This window comes from Pseudophryne corroboree, assembly GCF_028390025.1.
Source record: "Pseudophryne corroboree isolate aPseCor3 chromosome 12 unlocalized genomic scaffold, aPseCor3.hap2 SUPER_12_unloc_2, whole genome shotgun sequence".
Classification (NCBI taxonomy): Eukaryota; Metazoa; Chordata; class Amphibia; order Anura; family Myobatrachidae; genus Pseudophryne; species Pseudophryne corroboree.
The window spans coordinates 1,001,562-1,017,500 of NW_026967486.1; the positions used below are offsets into that span (position 1 = coordinate 1,001,562).

The 15,939-nt window shown below is 48.6% G+C and overlaps 1 protein-coding gene across 2 annotated transcripts in view; it reads left to right on the plus strand.

The window, feature by feature from the left end:
- Nucleotides 1-15,939, plus strand: part of ARHGAP30 (Rho GTPase activating protein 30) — a 94,788-nt gene that overhangs the window by 27,923 nt on the left and 50,926 nt on the right. For both annotated transcript variants that reach the window (XM_063948718.1, XM_063948719.1), the window contains exon 3: nt 14,890-15,034. In XM_063948718.1, the coding sequence (XP_063804788.1) occupies nt 14,890-15,034 (145 nt within the window). The remainder of the gene's footprint in view (nt 1-14,889; nt 15,035-15,939) is intronic.

Genomic DNA, 15,939 nt, shown 5'->3' on the forward strand with positions numbered 1-15,939 from the left:
GCTCCTGCTCTTCCCTCTTACTGTATGATTACCATCACCTGTGCTGTACTCTAATACTGACCCAGTGCTCATACCTATGTCATACCTCCCAACATGACCTCTCCAGGAGGACACAATGCTCTGCTCCTGCTCTTCCCTCTTACTGTATGATTACCATCACCTGTGCTGTACCCTAATACTGACCCAGTGCTCATACCTATGTCATACCTCCCAACATGACCCTCTCCAGGAGGACACAATGCTCTGCTCCTGCTCTTCCCTCTTACTGTATGATTACCATCACCTGTGCTGTACCCTAATACTGACCCAGTGCTCATACCTATGTCATACCTCCCAACATGACCCTCTCCAGGAGGACACAATGCTCTGCTCCTGCACTTCCCACTTATTGTATGATTACCATCACCTGTGCTGTACCCTAATACTGACCCAGTGCTCATACATATGTCATACCTCCCAACATAACCTCTCCAGGAGGACACAATGCTCTGCTCCTGCTCTTCCCTCTTACTGTATGATTACCATCACCTGTGCTGTACCCTAATACTGACCCAGTGCTCATACCTATGTCATACCTCCCAACATGACCTCTCCAGGAGGACACAATGCTCTGCTCCTGCTCTTCCCTCTTACTGTATGATTACCATCACCTGTGCTGTACTCTAATACTGACCCAGTGCTCATACCTATGTCATACCTCCCAACATGACCTCTCCAGGAGGACACAATGCTCTGCTCCTGCTCTTCCCTCTTACTGTATGATTACCATCACCTGTGCTGTACCCTAATACTGACCCAGTGCTCATACCTATGTCATACCTCCCAACATGACCTCTCCAGGAGGACACAATGCTCTGCTCCTGCTCTTCCCTCTTACTGTATGATTACCATTACCTGTGCTGTACCCTAATACTGACCCAGTGCTCATACCTATGTCATACCTCCCAACATGACCTCTCCAGGAGGACACAATGCTCTGCTCCTGCACTTCCCTCTTACTGTATGATTACCATCACCTGTGCTGTACCCTAATACTGACCCAGTGTTCATACCTATGTCATACCTCCCAACATGACCTCTCCAGGAGGACACAATGCTCTGCTCCTGCTCTTCCCTCTTACTGTATGATTACCATCACCTGTGCTGTACCCTAATACTGACCCAGTGCTCATACCTATGTCATACCTCCCAACATGACCCTCTCCAGGAGGACACAATGCTCTGCTCCTGCTCTTCCCTCTTACTGTATGATTACCATCACCTGTGCTGTACCCTAATACTGACCCAGTGCTCATACCTATGTCATACCTCCCAACATGACCCTCTCCAGGAGGACACAATGCTCTGCTCCTGCACTTCCCACTTATTGTATGATTACCATCACCTGTGCTGTACCCTAATACTGACCCAGTGCTCATACATATGTCATACCTCCCAACATGACCTCTCCAGGAGGACACAATGCTCTGCTCCTGCTCTTCCCTCTTACTGTATGATTACCATCACCTGTGCTGTACCCCAATACTGACCCAGTGCTCATACCTATGTCATACCTCCCAACATAACCTCTCCAGGAGGACACAATGCTCTGCTCCTGCTCTTCCCTCTTACTGTATGATTACCATCACCTGTGCTGTACCCTAATACTGACCCAGTGCTCATACCTATGTCATATCTCTCAACATGACCTCTCCAGGAGGACACAATGCTCTGCTCCTGCACTTCCCTCTTACTGTATGATTACCATCACCTGTGCTGTACCCCAATACTGACCCAGTGCTCATACCTATGTCATACCTCCCAACATGACCTCTCCAGGAGGACACAATGCTCTGCTCCTGCTCTTCCCTCTTACTGTATGATTACCATCACCTGTGCTGTACCCTAATACTGACCCAGTGCTCATACCTATGTCATACCTCCCAACATGACCTCTCCAGGAGGACACAATGCTCTGCTCCTGCTCTTCCCTCTTACTGTATGATTACCATCACCTGTGCTGTACCCTAATACTGACCCAGTGCTCATACCTATGTCATACCTCCCAACATGACCTCTCCAGGAGGACACAATGCTCTGCTCCTGCTCTTCCCTCTTACTGTATGATTACCATCACCTGTGCTGTACCCTAATACTGACTCAGTGCTCATACCTATGTCATACCTCCCAACATGACCTCTCCAGTAGAACGCAATGCTCTGCTCCTGCTCTTCCCTCTTACTGTATGATTACCATCACCTGTGCTGTACCCTAATACTGACTCAGTGCTCATACCTATGTCATACCTCCCAACATGACCTCTCCAGGACACAATGCTCTGCTCCTGCTCTTCCCTCTTACTGTATGATTACCATCACCTGTGCTGTACCCTAATACTGACTCAGTGCTCATACCTATGTCATACCTCCCAACATGACCTCTCCAGTAGAACGCAATGCTCTGCTCCTGCTCTTCCCTCTTACTGTATGATTACCATCACCTGTGCTGTACCCTAATACTGACCCAGTGCTCATACCTATGTCATACCTCCCAACATGACCCTCTCCAGGAGGGACACAATGCTCTGCTCCTGGCCTTCCCTCTTACTGTATGATTACAGACCCTCCAACATGACCCGCCCCACTAGGTACAAAATGCTCTGTTTCTGGACTTCCCTCTTAATTTATGATTTCCATCACCTGTGTTGAACTAGTTAAATGATAAGAAAGCTGTTTCTTCACAGGTGATGGCAATAATAAATTAAGAGGGAAGTCCAGAAACAGAGCATTTTGTACCTAGTGGGGCGGGTCATGTTGGAGGGTATGTGATTACCATCACCTGTGCTGTACCCTAATACTGACCCAGTACTCATACCTATGTCATACCTCCCAACATGACCTTTCCAGGAGGACACAATGCTCTGCTCCTGCTCTTCCCTCTTACTGTATGATTACCATCACCTGTGCTGTACCCTAATACTGACCCAGTGCTCATACCTATGTCATACCTCCCAACATGACCTCTCCAGGAGGACACAATGCTCTGCTCCTGCTCTTCCCTCTTACTGTATGATTACCATCACCTGTGCTGTACCCTAATACTGACCCAGTGCTCATACCTATGTCATACCTCCCAACATGACCCTGTCCAGGAGGACACAATGCTCTGCTCCTGCACTTCCCTCTTACTGTATGATTACCATCACCTGTGCTGTACCCTAATACTGACCCAGTGCTCATACCTATGTCATACCTCCCAACATGACCTCTCCAGGAGGACAAAATGCTCTGCTCCTGCTCTTCCCTCTTACTGTATGATTACCATCACCTGTGCTGTACCCCTAATACTGACCCAGTGCTCATAGCTATGTCATACCTCCCAACATGACCTCTCCAGGAGGACACAATGCTCTGCTCCTGTGCTTCCCTCTTACTGTATGATTACCATCACCTGTGCTGTACCCTAATACTGGCCCAGTGCTCATACCTATGTCATACCTCCCAACATGACCTCTCCAGGAGGACACAATGTTCTGCTCCTGCACTTCCCTCTTACTGTATGATTACCATCCCCTGTGCTGTACCCTAATACTGACCCAGTGCTCATACCTATGTCATACCTCCCAACATGACCCTCTCCAGGAGGACACAATGCTCTGCTCATGCTCTTCCCTCTTACTGTATGATTACCATCACCTGTGCTGTACCCTAATACTGACCCAGTGCTCATAACTATGTCATACCTCCCAACATGACCTCTCCAGGAGGACACAATGCTCTGCTCCTGCTCTTCCCTCTTACTGTATGATTACCATCACCTGTGCTGTACCCTAATACTGACTCAGTGCTCATACCTATGTCATACCTCCCAACATGACCTCTCCAGTAGAACGCAATGCTCTGCTCCTGCTCTTCCCTCTTACTGTATGATTACCATCACCTGTGCTGTACCCTAATACTGACTCAGTGCTCATACCTATGTCATACCTCCCAACATGACCTCTCCAGGACACAATGCTCTGCTCCTGCTCTTCCCTCTTACTGTATGATTACCATCACCTGTGCTGTACCCTAATACTGACTCAGTGCTCATACCTATGTCATACCTCCCAACATGACCTCTCCAGTAGAACGCAATGCTCTGCTCCTGCTCTTCCCTCTTACTGTATGATTACCATCACCTGTGCTGTACCCTAATACTGACCCAGTAATCATACCTATGTCATACCTCCCAACATGACCCTCTCCAGGAGGGACACAATGCTCTGCTCCTGGCCTTCCCTCTTACTGTATGATTACCATCACCTGTGCTGTACCCTAATACTGACCCAGTACTCATACCTATGTCATACCTCCCAACATGACCTTTCCAGGAGGACACAATGCTCTGCTCCTGCTCTTCCCTCTTACTGTATGATTACCATCACCTGTGCTGTACCCTAATACTGACCCAGTGCTCATACCTATGTCATACCTCCCAACATGACCTCTCCAGGAGGACAAAATGCTCTGCTCCTGCTCTTCCCTCTTACTGTATGATTACCATCACCTGTGATGTACCCTAATACTGACCCAGTGCTCATACCTATGTCATACCTCCCAACATGACCTCTCCAGGAGGACACAATGCTCTGCTCCTGCTCTTCCCTCTTACTGTATGATTACCATCACCTGTGCTGTACCCCTAATACTGACCCAGTGCTCATAGCTATGTCATACCTCCCAACATGACCTCTCCAGGAGGACACAATGCTCTGCTCCTGCTCTTCCCTCTTACTGTATGATTACCATCACCTGTGCTGTACCCTAATACTGGCCCAGTGCTCATACCTATGTCATACCTCCCAACATGACCTCTCCAGGAGGACACAATGTTCTGCTCCTGCACTTCCCTCTTACTGTATGATTACCATCCCCTGTGCTGTACCCTAATACTGACCCAGTGCTCATACCTATGTCATACCTCCCAACATGACCTCTCCAGGAGGACAAAATGCTCTGCTCCTGCTCTTCCCTCTTACTGTATGATTACCATCACCTGTGATGTACCCTAATACTGACCCAGTGCTCATACCTATGTCATACCTCCCAACATGACCTCTCCAGGAGGACACAATGCTCTGCTCCTGCTCTTCCCTCTTACTGTATGATTACCATCACCTGTGCTGTACCCCTAATACTGACCCAGTGCTCATAGCTATGTCATACCTCCCAACATGACCTCTCCAGGAGGACACAATGCTCTGCTCCTGCTCTTCCCTCTTACTGTATGATTACCATCACCTGTGCTGTACCCTAATACTGGCCCAGTGCTCATACCTATGTCATACCTCCCAACATGACCTCTCCAGGAGGACACAATGTTCTGCTCCTGCACTTCCCTCTTACTGTATGATTACCATCCCCTGTGCTGTACCCTAATACTGACCCAGTGCTCATACCTATGTCATACCTCCCAACATGACCCTCTCCAGGAGGACACAATGCTCTGCTCATGCTCTTCCCTCTTACTGTATGATTACCATCACCTGTGCTGTACCCTTATACTGACCCAGTGCTCATAACTATGTCATACCTCCCAACATGACCTCTCCAGGAGGACACAATGCTCTGCTCCTGCTCTTCCCTCTTACTGTATGATTACCATCACCTGTGCTGTACCCTAATACTGACTCAGTGCTCATACCTATGTCATACCTCCCAACATGACCTCTCCAGTAGAACGCAATGCTCTGCTCCTGCTCTTCCCTCTTACTGTATGATTACCATCACCTGTGCTGTACCGTAATACTGACCCAGTGCTCATACCTATGTCATACCTCCCAACATGACCTCTCCAGGAGGACACAATGCTCTGCTCCTGTACTTCCCTCTTACTGTATGATTACCATCACCTGTGCTGTACCATAATACTGACCCAGTGCTCATACCTATGTCATACCTCCCAACATGACCTCTCCAGGAGGACACAGTGCTCTGCTCCTGCTCTTCCCTCTTACTGTATGATTACCATCACCTGTGCTGTACCCTAATACTGACCCAGTAATCATACCTATGTCATACCTCCCAACATGACCCTCTCCAGGAGGGACACAATGCTCTGCTCCTGCTCTTCCCTCTTACTGTATGATTACCATCACCTGTGCTGTACCCTAATACTGACCCAGTACTCATACCTATGTCATACCTCCCAACATGACCTCTCCAGGAGGACACAATGCTCTGCTCCTGCTCTTCCCTCTTACTGTATGATTACCATCACCTGTGCTGTACCCTAATACTGACCCAGTGCTCATACCTATGTCATACCTCCCAACATGACCCTGTCCAGGAGGACACAATGCTCTGCTCCTGCACTTCCCTCTTACTGTATGATTACCATCACCTGTGCTGTACCCTAATACTGACCCAGTGCTCATACCTATGTCATACCTCCCAACATGACCTCTCCAGGAGGACACAGTGCTCTGCTCCTGCTCTTCCCTCTTACTGTATGATTACCATCACCTGTGCTGTACCCTAATACTGACCCAGTGCTCATACCTATGTCATACCTCCCAACATGACCTCTCCAGGAGGACAAAATGCTCTGCTCCTGCTCTTCCCTCTTACTGTATGATTACCATCACCTGTGCTGTACCCCTAATACTGACCCAGTGCTCATAGCTATGTCATACCTCCCAACATGACCTCTCCAGGAGGACACAATGCTCTGCTCCTGCTCTTCCCTCTTACTGTATGATTACCATCACCTGTGCTGTACCCTAATACTGACCCAGTGCTCATACCTATGTCATACCTCCCAACATGACCTCTCCAGGAGGACACAATGCTCTGCTCCTGCTCTTCCCTCTTACTATATGATTATCATCACCTGTGCTGTACCCTAATACTGGCCCAGTGCTCATACCTATGTCATACCTCCCAACATGACCTCTCCAGGAGGACACAATGTTCTGCTCCTGCACTTCCCTCTTACTGTATGATTACCATCCCCTGTGCTGTACCCTAATACTGACCCAGTGCTCATACCTATATCATACCTCCCAACATGACCTCTCCAGGAGGACACAATGTTCTGCTCCTGCACTTCCCTCTTACTGTATGATTACCATCACCTGTGCTGTACCCCAATACTATACCAGTGCTCATACCTATATCATACCTCCCAACATGACCCTCTCCAGGGGGACACAATGCTCTGCTCCTGCTCTTCCCTCTTACTGTATGATTACCATCACCTGTGCTGTACCCTAATACTGACCCAGTGCTCATACCTATGTCATACCTCCCAACATGACCCTCTCCAGGAGGACACAATGCTCTGCTCCTGCTCTTCCCTCTTACTGTATGATTACCATCACCTGTGCTGTACCCTAATACTGACCCAGTGCTCATACCTATGTCATACCTCCCAACATGACCCTCTCCAGAAGGACACAATGCTCTGCTCATGCACTTCCCTCTTACTGTATGATTACCATCACCTGTGCTGTACCCTAATACTGACCCAGTGCTCATAACTATGTCATACCTCCCAACATGACCTCTCCAGGAGGACACAATGCTCTGCTCCTGCTCTTCCCTCTTACTGTATGATTACCATCACCTGTGCTGTACCCTAATACTGACCCAGTGCTCATACCTATGTCATACCTCCCAACATGACCTCTCCAGGAGGACACAATGCTCTGCTCCTGCTCTTCCCTCTTACTGTATGATTACCATCACCTGTGCTGTATCCTAATACTGACCCAGTGCTCATACCTATGTCATACCTCCCAACATGACCTCTCCAGGAGGACACAATGCTCTGCTCCTGTACTTCCCTCTTACTGTATGATTACCATCACCTGTGCTGTACCCCAATACTGACCCAGTGCTCATACCTATGTCATACCTCCCAACATGACCCTCTCCAGGAGGGACACAATGCTCTGCTCCTGCTCTTCCCTCTTACTGTATGATTACCATCACCTGTGCTGTACCCTAATACTGAGTCAGTGCTCATACCTTTGTCATACCTCCCAACATGACCTCTCCAGGAGGACACAATGCTCTGCTCCTGCTCTTCCCTCTTACTGTATGATTACCATCACCTGTGCTGTACCCTAATACTGACCCAGTGCTCATACCTATGTCATACCTCCCAACATGACCTCTCCAGGAGGACACAATGCTCTGCTCCTGCTCTTCCCTCTTACTGTATGATTACCATCACCTGTGCTGTATCCTAATACTGACCCAGTGCTCATACCTATGTCATACCTCCCAACATGACCTCTCCAGGAGGACACAATGCTCTGCTCCTGTACTTCCCTCTTACTGTATGATTACCATCACCTGTGCTGTACCCCAATACTGACCCAGTGCTCATACCTATGTCATACCTCCCAACATGACCCTCTCCAGGAGGGACACAATGCTCTGCTCCTGCTCTTCCCTCTTACTGTATGATTACCATCACCTGTGCTGTACTCTAATACTGACCCAGTGCTCATACCTATGTCATACCTCCCAACATGACCTCTCCAGGAGGACACAATGCTCTGCTCCTGCTCTTCCCTCTTACTGTATGATTACCATCACCTGTGCTGTACCCTAATACTGACCCAGTGCTCATACCTATGTCATAACTCCCAACATGACCTGTCCAGGAGGACACAATGCTCTGCTCCTGCTCTTCCCTCTTACTGTATGATCACCATCACCTGTGCTGAATACCTTTCTTATCCATTAACCTGTTCAACAAAGGAGCTGGCAATCATATATTAAGCATCTAGGAATAGAGCATTTTATCCCTCCTGGAATGGGTCGTGTTGGGAGGGGGTTTAGTATGAAATACCTACAATCAAATTTCCAACGGTCAAAATAACGACAATGTCCAAATCCCGACATTTAAATTATCGACAGGTCAAAAAGTCAACACGAGTTTCTCTTACGTCCTAGAGGATGCTGGGGACTCCGTAAGGACCATGGGGTATAGACGGGCTCCACAGGAGATAGGGCACCTAAAAAGAACTTTGATTATGGGTGTGCACTGGCTCCTCCCTCTATGCCCCTCCTCCAGACCTCAGTTAGATTTTGTGCCCAGAGGAGAATGGGTGCACTGCAGAGAGCTCTCCAGAGTTTTCTGTTTTAAAGAATTTTGTTAGGTTTTTTATTTTCAGGGAGTCCTGTTGGCAACAGGCTCCCTGCATCGTGGGACCGAGGAGAGAGAAGCAGAGCTGGCTTGTCAAGTTGGGCACTGTTTCTAAGGCTACTGGACACCATTAGCTCCAGAGGGAGTCGGAACACAGGTCTCACCTGGGGTTCGTCCCGGAGCCGCGCCGCCGTCCTCCTCACAGATGCCGAAGATAGAAGCAGGACGAGAAGGCAGAAGACATCTTAGGCGGCAGAAGACATCAGATCTTCATGAGGTAAGGCGCGCAGCGGTAAGCTGCGCGCCATTGCTCCCAGTCACACACACAGAGCAGCACTGAAGGGTGCAGGGCGCAGGGGGGGGCGCCCTGGGCAGAAATATTCCACATTTTGTGGCTATATAAGCAGGATTAGGCTGTGGCACAGTAAATCCACAAATCCCCCGATCCTCAGCACTAACCAGCGCCATTTTCTCCACAGAAACTGCATGAGGAAAAGCTGGCTCCCTGATCTCTCCCCTGCTGAACCTTCACAGGCTGTAAAAAAGAGGAGGGGGGCATTTTGAGCGCAGTGAGTGGGAATTAAGGCTATATATATATAAAAAGCAATATCTGGTATATATATTCCAGTGTTTTTAAGCGCTGGTGTGTGCTGGCATACTCTCTCTCTGTCTCTCCTAAGGGCCTGGTTGGGGTTTTGTCCCCTTATAGGTTAATCCCTGTGTGTGTGGGGTGTCGGTACTTGTGTGTCGACGTGTCTGAGGCGGAAGGCTTCTCCAAGGAGGCGGTGGAGCAAATGAGTGGTGTGTTCCCTTCGGCTGTGCCGACTCCGGATTGGATGGACATGTGGCATATGTTGAATGCAAGTGTGGCATCTTTACATAAAAGGCTTGATAAGGCTGAATTAGGGGGGACATCAGGGGGTCAATCCTCAGATTGGACCGACTCACAGGGCCCGTCGAGGTCTCAAAAGCGTCCCTTAACACAAGACACTACTACCGACATGGATTCTGATTCCAGTGTCGACTATGACGAAGTAAAATTGCACCCTAGGGTGACTAAAACCATTCAGTGTATGATTGTGGCAATAAGGGATGTGTTGCATATTGAGGATGAACCCTCGGTCCCCGACACAAGGGTACACATGATTAAGGAAAAGAAACAGATTATTAATTTTCCCACATCTCATGAATTAAATGATTTCTTTGGAAAAGCTTGGGAGACTCCGGATAAGAGACCGCAGATCCCCAAAAGAATTTTTATGGCATACCCTTTCCCTAAGCAGGACAGGGAGATTTGGGAATCATCCCGCACTGTGGACAAGGCCCTGACGCGCTTGTCCAAGAAAGTGGCGCTACCGTCTCCTGACACAGCTGCCCTTAAGGACCCTGCAGATCGCAGGCAAGAAACTACCTTAAAGTGTATTTATTCTTATACGGGGGCTGTGCTAAGACCGACAATTGCGTCGGCATGGGTGTGTAGCGCAATTGCAGCTTGGAAAGATGAGCTGACAGATCAATTTGATAATATGGATAAGGATACTATATTCTTAACTCTAGCCCATATAAAAGATGCAGTCTTATTTATGAGGGATGCTCAAAGGAACATTGGATTGCTAGCTTCTAGGGCCAATGCCATGTCTATCTCGGCGAGAAGATCCTTATGGACTCGCCAATGGACGGGTGATGCGGATTCCAAAAAACATATGGAAGTACTACCCTATAAGGGTGATGTATTGTTTGGGGATGGGCTGACGGACCTGGTTTCCACAGCTACAGCAGGTAAATCAAATTTTTTACCATATATTCACCAACAGCAAAAGAAAGTAACACCCTATCAGATGCAGTCCTTTCGGTCGCACAAGTCCAAAAGAGGTCGGGGATCCTCTTTCCTCGTCAGAGGTAAGGGCAGAGGCAAAAGAGCACCTGCTTCGGCAGGTGCCGAGGAACAAAAGTCCTCCCCGGCTGCTCCAAAACCCACAGCATGACGCTGGGGCTCCCCTGAGGGAGTCCGCACCGGTGGGGGCACGTCTTCGACTTTTCAGTCAGGCCTGGGTCAGATCAGACCTGAATCCCTGGGTGTTGGAAATAGTTTCCCAGGGGTACAAACTGGAATTCGACGAGGTGCCCCCGCGCCGATTTTTCAAATTGGCCCTACCAGCTTCCACATCGGAAAGGGATGTAGTGTTAGCTGCAATTCAAACGCTGTGTATACAGCAAGTGATAATCAAGGTTCCCCTGCACCAGCAGGGAAGAGGTTACTACTCAACCCTATTTGTGGTCCCAAAACCGGACGGTTCGGTCAGACCTATTTTGAATCTGAAATCCCTAAACCTGTACATAAAAAGATTCAAATTCAAAATGGAATCACTCAGAGCGATAATAGCCAACATGGAGGAAGGGGAGTTTATGGTGTCTCTGGACATGAAGGATGCGTACCTTCATGTCCCCATATATGCCCCCCATCAGGAATACCTGAGATTCGCTGTACAGGATTGTCATTACCAATTTCAGACGTTGCCGTTTGGACTTTCCACAGCCCCGAGGATTTTCACCAAGATAATGGCGGAAATGATGGTGGTCCTGCGCAAGCATGGAGTCACAATTATCCCATACTTGGACGATCTCCTAATAAAAGCGAGATCCAGAGAGAAATTGCTGAGCAGTGTGGCACTCTCTCTGAGAGTGCTCCAGCAACATGGTTGGATTCTAAATCTACCGAAGTCACAGTTGATTCCGACAACTCGACTACCGTTCCTAGGTATGATACTGGATACGGAACAAATGAAGGTCTTCCTCCCAATAGAGAAAGCCCAGGACATCCAGAACATGGTCAGAGACCTGCTAAGACCAAAAAGGGTGTCAGTTCACCAATGCACTCGAGTTCTGGGAAAAATGGTGGCGGCCTACGAGGCCATTCCCTTCGGAAAGGTTCCATGCAAGGACTTTTCAATGGGACCTTCTGGACAAGTGGTCCGGGTCCCATCTGCACTTACATCGGAAAATAACTCTGTCCCCAGGGGCCAGAGTGTCTCTCCTGTGGTGGTTGCAAAGTGCTCACCAGCTGGAGGGTCGCCAGTTCGGGATTCAGGACTGGATCTTGGTTACCACGGACGCGAGCCTCCGAGGATGGGGAGCGGTCACACAGGGAAAAAACTTTCAGGGACTTTGGTCAGACCAGGAGTACTGTCTACACATCAATGTGTTGGAACTCAGGGCCATTTACAACGGTCTTCGACAAGCGGAGAGTCTTCTTCGAAACCTACCGGTTCTGATTCAATCAGACAATGTCACAGTAGTGGCTCATGTGAACTGCCAAGGCGGGACAAGAAGCAGAGTCGCGATGGCGAAAACCACCAGGATTCTTCGCTGGGCGGAAAATCATGTAAGCGCTCTGTCGGCTGTCTTCATTCCGGGAGTGGACAACTGGGAAGCAGACTTCCTCAGCAGACACGATCTCCATCCAGGAGAGTGGGGACTTCATCAAGAAGTCTTTGCAGACATAATACGTCTTTGGGGAACTCCTCAAATAGACATGATTGCGTCACACCTCAACAAAAAGCTTCTGAGGTATTGTGCCAGGTCTCGGGACCCTTAGGCAGTGGCAGTAGACGCTCTGATAACACCGTGGGTGTTCAAATCGGTCTACGTGTTTCCTCCTCTTCCTCTCATCACAAAAGTGTTGAGGATCATTAGCAAAGAAGAGTACAGACGATACTCATTGTCCCAGACTGGCCTCGAAGGGCCTGGTACTCAGATCTACAAGAGATGCTCACAGGAGATCCCTGGCCTCTTCCTCAGAGGGAAGACCTGTTGCAACAGGGGCCCTGTGTATTTCAGGACTTACCGCGGTTACGTTTGACGGCATGGCGGTTGAACGCCGAATCCTAGCGAAAAAGGGGATTCCGGAAGAGGTCATCCCTACTTTAATAAAGGCTAGGAAGGAGGTGACGGTTAAGCATTATCACCGTATCTGGCGAAAGTATGTGTCTTGGTGTGAGACCAAGAATGCACCTACGGAAGATTTTCATCTGGGTCGTTTTCTCCACTTCCTACAGACAGGAGTGGATATGGGCCTGAAATTAGGCTCTGTTAAGGTTCAGATTTCGGCCCTCTCGATTTTCTTTCAGAAGGAATTGGCTTCTCTTCCAGAAGTACAGACGTTTGTAAAGGGAGTGCTGCACATCCAGCCCCCTTTTGTGCCTCCAGTGGCACCATGGGACCTGAACGTTGTGTTGCAGTTTCTAAAATCACACTGGTTTGAACCGCTTAACAAGGTTGAGTTGAAATTTCTTACTTGGAAGGTGGTCATGTTGTTGGCCTTGGCATCGGCAAGGCGAGTATCAGAATTGGCGGCTTTGTCACACAAAAGCCCTTACTTGATTTTTCATGTGGATCGAGCTGAATTGAGGACACGTCCGCAATTTTTGCCTAAGGTGGTTTCTTCATTCCATGTGAATCAACCTATTGTGGTGCCTGTGGCTACAAGTGACCTGGAGGATTCCAGATCCCTGGACGTAGTCAGGGCCTTAAAGATTTATGTAGCCAGGACGGCTAGAATTAGGAAAACAGAGGCCCTGTTTGTCCTGTATGCGGCCAATAAGATTGGCGCACCTGCTTCGAAGCAGACTATTGCTCGCTGGATCTGTAATACGATTCAGCAGGCTCACTCTAGGGCTGGATTGCCGGTACCAAATTCGGTTAAGGCCCATTCCACTAGGAAGGTGGGCTCTTCTTGGGCGGCTGCCCGAGGCGTATCGGCATTACAACTTTGCCGAGCGGCGACTTGGTCGGGGTCAAACACTTTTGCTAAATTCTACAAGTTTGATACCGTGGCTGATGAGGACCTAGCGTTTGCTCAGTCGGTGCTGCAGAGTCATACGCACTCTCCCGCCCGATTGGATGGTTTGGTATAAACCCCATGGTCCTTACGGAGTCCCCAGCATCCTCTAGGACGTAAGAGAAAATAAGATTTTAAACCTACCGGTAAATCTATTTCTCCTAGTCCGTAGAGGATGCTGGGCGCCCGTCCCAGTGCGGAAACTCTGCAAGACTTGTATATAGTTGTTGCTTACATAAGGGTTATGTTACAGTTGACATCGGTCTTGGACCGTTACTGTCGTTTGTTCATACTGTTAACTGGTTATGTATGTTACATGGTATGATTGGTGTGGGCTGGTAGGAATCTTGCCCTTGGATTGCTAAATCCTGCCTTGTATTGTCCATCTCCTCTGGGCACAGTTCTCTAACTGAGGTCTGGAGGAGGGGCATAGAGGGAGGAGCCAGTGCACACCCATAGTCAAAGTTCTTTTTAGGTGCCCTATCTCCTGCGGAGCCCGTCTATACCCCATGGTCCTTACGGAGTCCCCAGCATCCTCTACGGACTAGGAGAAATAGATTTACCGGTAGGTTTAAAATCTTATTTTTTTCATCTTTTTTTGGTGTGTATGTCCACATAGATCCACATAAACACCATCTAAATGTACCGCGTCCCCTCACATGATTTGAGCTCGGCACACTTCTATTCCCCCTCCAGGTCCACTGGGATGGTAAAGTATGAACAAGTTGGTTTCAATGAAAAAATCATGAAAAATTCATGTTGACTTTTTGACCCATCGACATTTTAAATGTCAGTATTTTGACCGTCAGGATTTTGATTGTAGGTAAATTGACCGCATCCCATTGGGAGGTTTGGACAATAGAGTCACCTGGAATTAAGAACAATATTGACATAGGATGTTTTCTTATATTTGCACTTTTTTGTTATGTCAGACAAGAGTTTGATATGGAGCGGACTCCTGACTTGAACAAGAGCACTTATCTGCAAGATGTCCACTGCGTCAGCTCCCTCTGCAAAGCCTACTTCCGAGAACTACCAAACCCACTACTGACTTACCAACTCTATGACAAGTTTGCTGTACGTACCTTATCAACCATGACCCCTCAATAGTATGGACTCCATGACTACTAACCATCCATATCCGTGTTACTAAGCACTCAGCAAGCCCACCACCACCAGTAACCCACTAATCATCATATGTTCCACCGCCCCACTGATCACACATTCCACCACCACCAGTAACGCCACTGATCACATGTTCTTCCACCACCCTTAAGCCCACTTATCACATTTTCCACCACCACCAGTAACGCCAATAATCAGCACATGTTTCACCACCACCAGTAACCAGACTGATCACCTGTTCCACCACAACCAGTAAAACCACTGATCACATATTTCTCCACCACCAGTAATGCCATTGATCACATGTTCCACCACCACCACCACCAGTAACGCCACTGATCACATGTTCCACCAGTAACACCACTGATCACATGTTCTGCCACCACCAGTAACGCCACTGATCACGTGTTCCACTCCCGCCAGTAACGCCACTGATCACATGTTCCACCACCAGTAACGCCACTGATCACATGTTCCACCACCAGTAACGCCACTGATCACATGTTCCACCAGCACCCACTAATTATCACATGTTCCACTCACAGTCAGTAACCACGATAGTGGGCGGGTATCTCGCTACCACCACCAGTCTCCTACACTGGAACCTGGAATTGTTTATGGCTGGGTATATGGGGTCACACTGCTGCAATACCCCCTGATTGCGGCCACTCCATATGGACTTGTGCTGTGCTTTGTAGCTGGCAGATGGTGAAGCCATAGGACGGACGGAGAGCGGTGATGTGCATGTGTGGCCAGAGACCCCTGACCCACATCGCTGATGGCGGCTACAGAACTGAAGGGGTTAAGTCCTGTGCTGCAGAGACCAAACCCCGCTAGGCTCCATATGTATAATAAGG